Source organism: Sinocyclocheilus rhinocerous, unplaced genomic scaffold (assembly GCF_001515625.1).
Source record: "Sinocyclocheilus rhinocerous isolate Xijiao unplaced genomic scaffold, SAMN03320098_v1.1 scaffold20103, whole genome shotgun sequence".
Classification (NCBI taxonomy): domain Eukaryota; kingdom Metazoa; phylum Chordata; class Actinopteri; order Cypriniformes; family Cyprinidae; genus Sinocyclocheilus; species Sinocyclocheilus rhinocerous.
Genome location: NW_015634281.1, coordinates 1 through 1,597, shown reverse-complemented (window position 1 = coordinate 1,597; position 1,597 = coordinate 1). Strand labels below are relative to the sequence as shown.

At 39.6% G+C, this 1,597-nt stretch overlaps 1 protein-coding gene across 1 annotated transcript; it reads right to left on the bottom strand.

The window, feature by feature from the left end:
* Positions 1 to 182: 182 nt before the first annotated feature.
* LOC107745507 (uncharacterized) lies at positions 183 to 1,522 on the bottom strand. The gene is made up of 4 exons (XM_016559396.1): positions 952 to 1,522; positions 672 to 790; positions 458 to 580; positions 183 to 266 (listed from the first exon to the last, which is right to left on the bottom strand). Exons 1-4 carry the CDS (start codon positions 1,520 to 1,522, stop codon positions 183 to 185), a joined length of 897 nt encoding a protein of 298 aa, XP_016414882.1.
* Positions 1,523 to 1,597: the final 75 nt, after the last annotated feature.

Genomic DNA, 1,597 nt, shown 5'->3' with positions numbered 1-1,597 from the left:
TTGTTGTTTGCAAACACCTTTTCTTCTTGATGTCAGGCTCTCCAATTGGGTCAAGCAGAATGTTTTTTTTTTTTAGATGGGTATATAGCCTAAGTAATAAGATTCCCAGACATCACAATAAGGGAGTATTAGTGGAAAATCAACATTTTAAGGGATAATGGAAAGCTCAAAGAAAACTATTCTCAATCATAGACTCTTACAACTAAAAACCAATGGTGACGCTCATTTACGATGCCCACTATGACCTCATAGTTTGCTGGGTCCACCTGAAAATAAAAATAAACCAAAAATGTATTATCTGCTGGGTCCACCTGAAAATAAAAAGAAACCAAAAATGTATTATCTACACATTGCTAAACAAAGCATCCAAGGCCTTTTGTACCGAAAACACAAATTAATTTTACACATGGCCCAAACAAAATGAATAAAAGTTAATAAAAGTATTAATACAACAGACCTTGAGTCCCCGATATTTTCCATTCCACATGGCTGTTATAGCAAATGTGTCCATATGGAAGGCTTTCTCTGGTGAGGTCAAGTTGTGCTGGCTCACCTTCAGTGTCAGATACGCATTTATTACCTTGGAAAACGAAACATTAATTCAAATTGATAAACTACATGAAAGCCTTATCTGACAGACAAACAAACAAACACATCAATAAAATATATACCTCACTCTCCAACTCCTTCCCAGGGCCAATCTGTAAAATATCTGGATAAAATAGTTTATAGGGTCCCACTTTGGACACCAGTACATGGCTGTTATTTCCAGCCCAGGCACTTTTGATACCTACAGAAAAAAATATATAAATGTTATTTCCAGCCCAGGCACTTTTGATACCTACAGAAAAAAAGGAAAAAACTATAAAAAGGGGGAAAAAACACACCAGACAAATATTACAATTCTGACCAACATTCATTGATTTCATGTGATTTTTCATCAGCACTTACAGCTATGTACTGCATCCTTGGCATCAGCTGGTGTAACTGTTGCAACTGTAGTGTGGGACACAGGAGAGGAAAGTGGCATTGATAAATCCAATGGAGACAGGGAAGAGGATGATTTGGGGGAGACGTGGGGAGAAAGATTTGATGCCATTGGTGAGGATGGAGGTGATGGTGGGGGCTGCTTTTCTTTAGTGATGGTGAGGTCTAGAGGTGAAGGGTGTTGTCCAGTGTCTTCATGTGGTGTTTTAAGTTGGGGTTCATCAAGAATAAATCTGTGGGGTACCCGGGCTGTCTCTTCTTTGAAGGATTTTAGGTGGTCTGTACTGATTTTGGGGTATATGTAACCCTTCTCTGGTCTTTTATGTGTACAATTTATCTCTTGTCTTCTCTTGTCTTTTATGTGTACAATTTCATATGGTCCCAACCAGCTGCGCTCAAGTTTGCCCCCTTTACTTTGCTGGGTCCTTATGTTTTTCCGTAGGACCTTTTGGCCTACAGAGAATGGTGCCTGATTTGCCACCCTCTGTCTCCGCTCCTGTTTTTTCTTCACGTTCTCCTTGACTATAAAGTCCATTTTCTCCTTGAGAGAAATAGCCCCGACACGGTGTCCTCTGCTATCACAGATTCCACTGTGCTGTTGACCTTTTTT

Coding starts and splice junctions, on each gene's coding strand:
- LOC107745507 (XM_016559396.1), bottom strand. CDS start 1,522: ATGGACTTTATAGTCAAGGAGAACGTGAAGAAAAAACAGGAGCGGAGA. Junction 791..951: donor CAAGGATGCAGTACATAGCT/GTAAGTGCTGAT, acceptor TTTTTTCTGTAG/GTATCAAAAGTGCCTGGGCT. Junction 581..671: donor GGAAGGAGTTGGAGAGTGAG/GTATATATTTTA, acceptor TCGTTTTCCAAG/GTAATAAATGCGTATCTGAC.